The sequence below is a fragment of the Sphaeroforma arctica genome, assembly GCF_001186125.1.
Source record: "Sphaeroforma arctica JP610 unplaced genomic scaffold supercont1.186, whole genome shotgun sequence".
In the NCBI taxonomy this organism is placed as follows: domain Eukaryota; class Ichthyosporea; order Ichthyophonida; genus Sphaeroforma; species Sphaeroforma arctica.
The window spans coordinates 50132-52126 of record NW_014040372.1 but is presented as its reverse complement, the minus strand read 5'-3'; the positions used below and the strand labels follow the sequence as shown (position 1 = coordinate 52126).

At 45.9% G+C, this 1995-nt stretch overlaps 1 protein-coding gene across 1 annotated transcript in view; it reads left to right on the top strand.

The window, feature by feature from the left end:
* The window catches only part of SARC_03596 (hypothetical protein), a 9833-nt gene that overhangs the window by 5255 nt on the left and 2583 nt on the right, over window positions 1–1995 (top strand). Inside the window, exons 6-8 of the mRNA XM_014302601.1 lie at window positions 374–462; window positions 1187–1342; window positions 1656–1887. Of these exons, the coding sequence (XP_014158076.1) occupies window positions 374–462; window positions 1187–1342; window positions 1656–1887 (477 nt within the window). The remainder of the gene's footprint in view (window positions 1–373; window positions 463–1186; window positions 1343–1655; window positions 1888–1995) is intronic.

Sequence of the window (1995 nt, the reverse complement as noted above, 5' to 3'; positions counted from 1 at the left end):
TACATACACACACACACATATATATATATATATATATATATATATATATATTATACGAAATGGTTACAAGCGAATGCATGTATGTGAACACCAATAGCCCTTCGTTCTTCAATATGACCGTTGTGTGCATGGATTCGTATCGGGGACTACAGTTGAGAGTTGTATATCAATCGCTTCTCACAATAATTGCCAGGATGCGTACCCTTCCTACTTATAGCCTATATCCGTTCTTAAAATTCCCTTCAAGTAGTCTAAGGGGTTTGGACCCTAAAACTCTAAAACCCTAAACCATATAAACCTCTGAAACCCTGAACTTTAAAAAAACCTAAAACTCTAAACCCTGAACACCCCTAAAACCCTTTCTAACTTGCAGGGGTGCCGTTTGTGATTAGCACAGTCAGCTCACAACCTATTGAGAAGATTGTGGAGACGGTCACGAACACCAACATACTTGCGCCAAAGGTAACCCCACGACCCCTTGTCTGAGTGTGTGCCTGCAGCGGTCAACAGTTGCTTCACCTGATCTGCTGATAGCGTACGTGCGTGCATATGTGTGGATCTGTGGGTATTTGTAATGTGGCCATAGGGCATTCTTCCACACGTGGTGGGTGTATGTCTTCGGTTCGGACCTCGGTATCTTTTGCATCTGTTACTAGCACAGTCGAGGATTGTGCTTGTCTATTCGGGATGTTTTTGCATTAAACCCTCAAACCCTACAACCGAAAACCCTAGAATAAACCCCTAAACCCTGCGTCACTCTTCTACCCCTACCACAGCAATGACACACCCATTTGATAAAACACTGCTCCAACGACCTGTATCTAAATTTAGAATTGCAGCACTTGATAACATGACCTACAGCTGACACTGACAGACCATGTGACACTCATGCCTCTGTCCGACCTCTACCAACACTGCTTGACGTACCGTAGGATTCCCTTATCACACACTCTGACACGATACAGTCTCTGTTTGTGTGCCCCTGCCAACCACACACACGCACACACGCAGTACCATATAGTTTGTGCTGGTGCTACTATCTGGTTGTAGTAAAACCCTAAAACCCTACATTCTATCTATCTCACTCCTCTCATACGACTATCTGGCTGTAGTTGTAGTTATTGCACTTTGCGCGTACGTTCTATCTATCTCACTCCTCTCATATGCCTTCCGGTTGCCATGGCAGCCATGGTTCCAGCTGTACAATTCCAGTGTGACTGCACTGTCTGTGAGTTACCTGAAACGCGCCAAGGCCGCGGGATGCGAGGCTATTGTATTGACCTTAGACACCACTAAGTACGGCTACAGAACAGAGGAGCTAGACGCAGGATACTTCCCACAGGTGGGTGTGCATGGCTGCTGCTGAGTGGGGCTGTGATAGGATGTATCGACACTTTACGTGATGTGATGAAACGTTTTGTATGAATCTATCGGCACTCGGCATATAACATATGGAGGATACCCGTTTTATTGTAGATTTTTACGTCACACGCATGTCCGATTTGGTTCATAGAAGTATACGGCCATACAAGTATACGACTTTAGTCATAGTCCCACAAGCATACGACGCTATTCATATATCTATACGACTTAAGTCATAATCATACAAGCATACGACTCTATTCATACAAGCATACGACCTTGGTTACACACAGGCGGATGTGCGCATACCTTGGGGACAAGGCAGATCAGACCCGACTTTCAATGGGATTATGAAAGGCCAGTTCAACAGCGTAGCCAGTGAACAGTTCAGTGACGACGGCAAGTACGAAGTCAGTGCACTCAAGACCAACATGCTCACCTTAGCAACGGTGGGGGTGAGTGCAGGAGATGTGTGGGATAAGGAGAAGGTCCCCGAACCAGTAGACAAGCCGCATCAGTCAATTGGTAGGTAAAGGGCTAGTGCACGGGGCAGGGGATGGGCAGAGACCCGTGCTATTGAGTGCTAAGTGACCAACGGTACTTCGCGAGTGATATATAAATACACACACACAC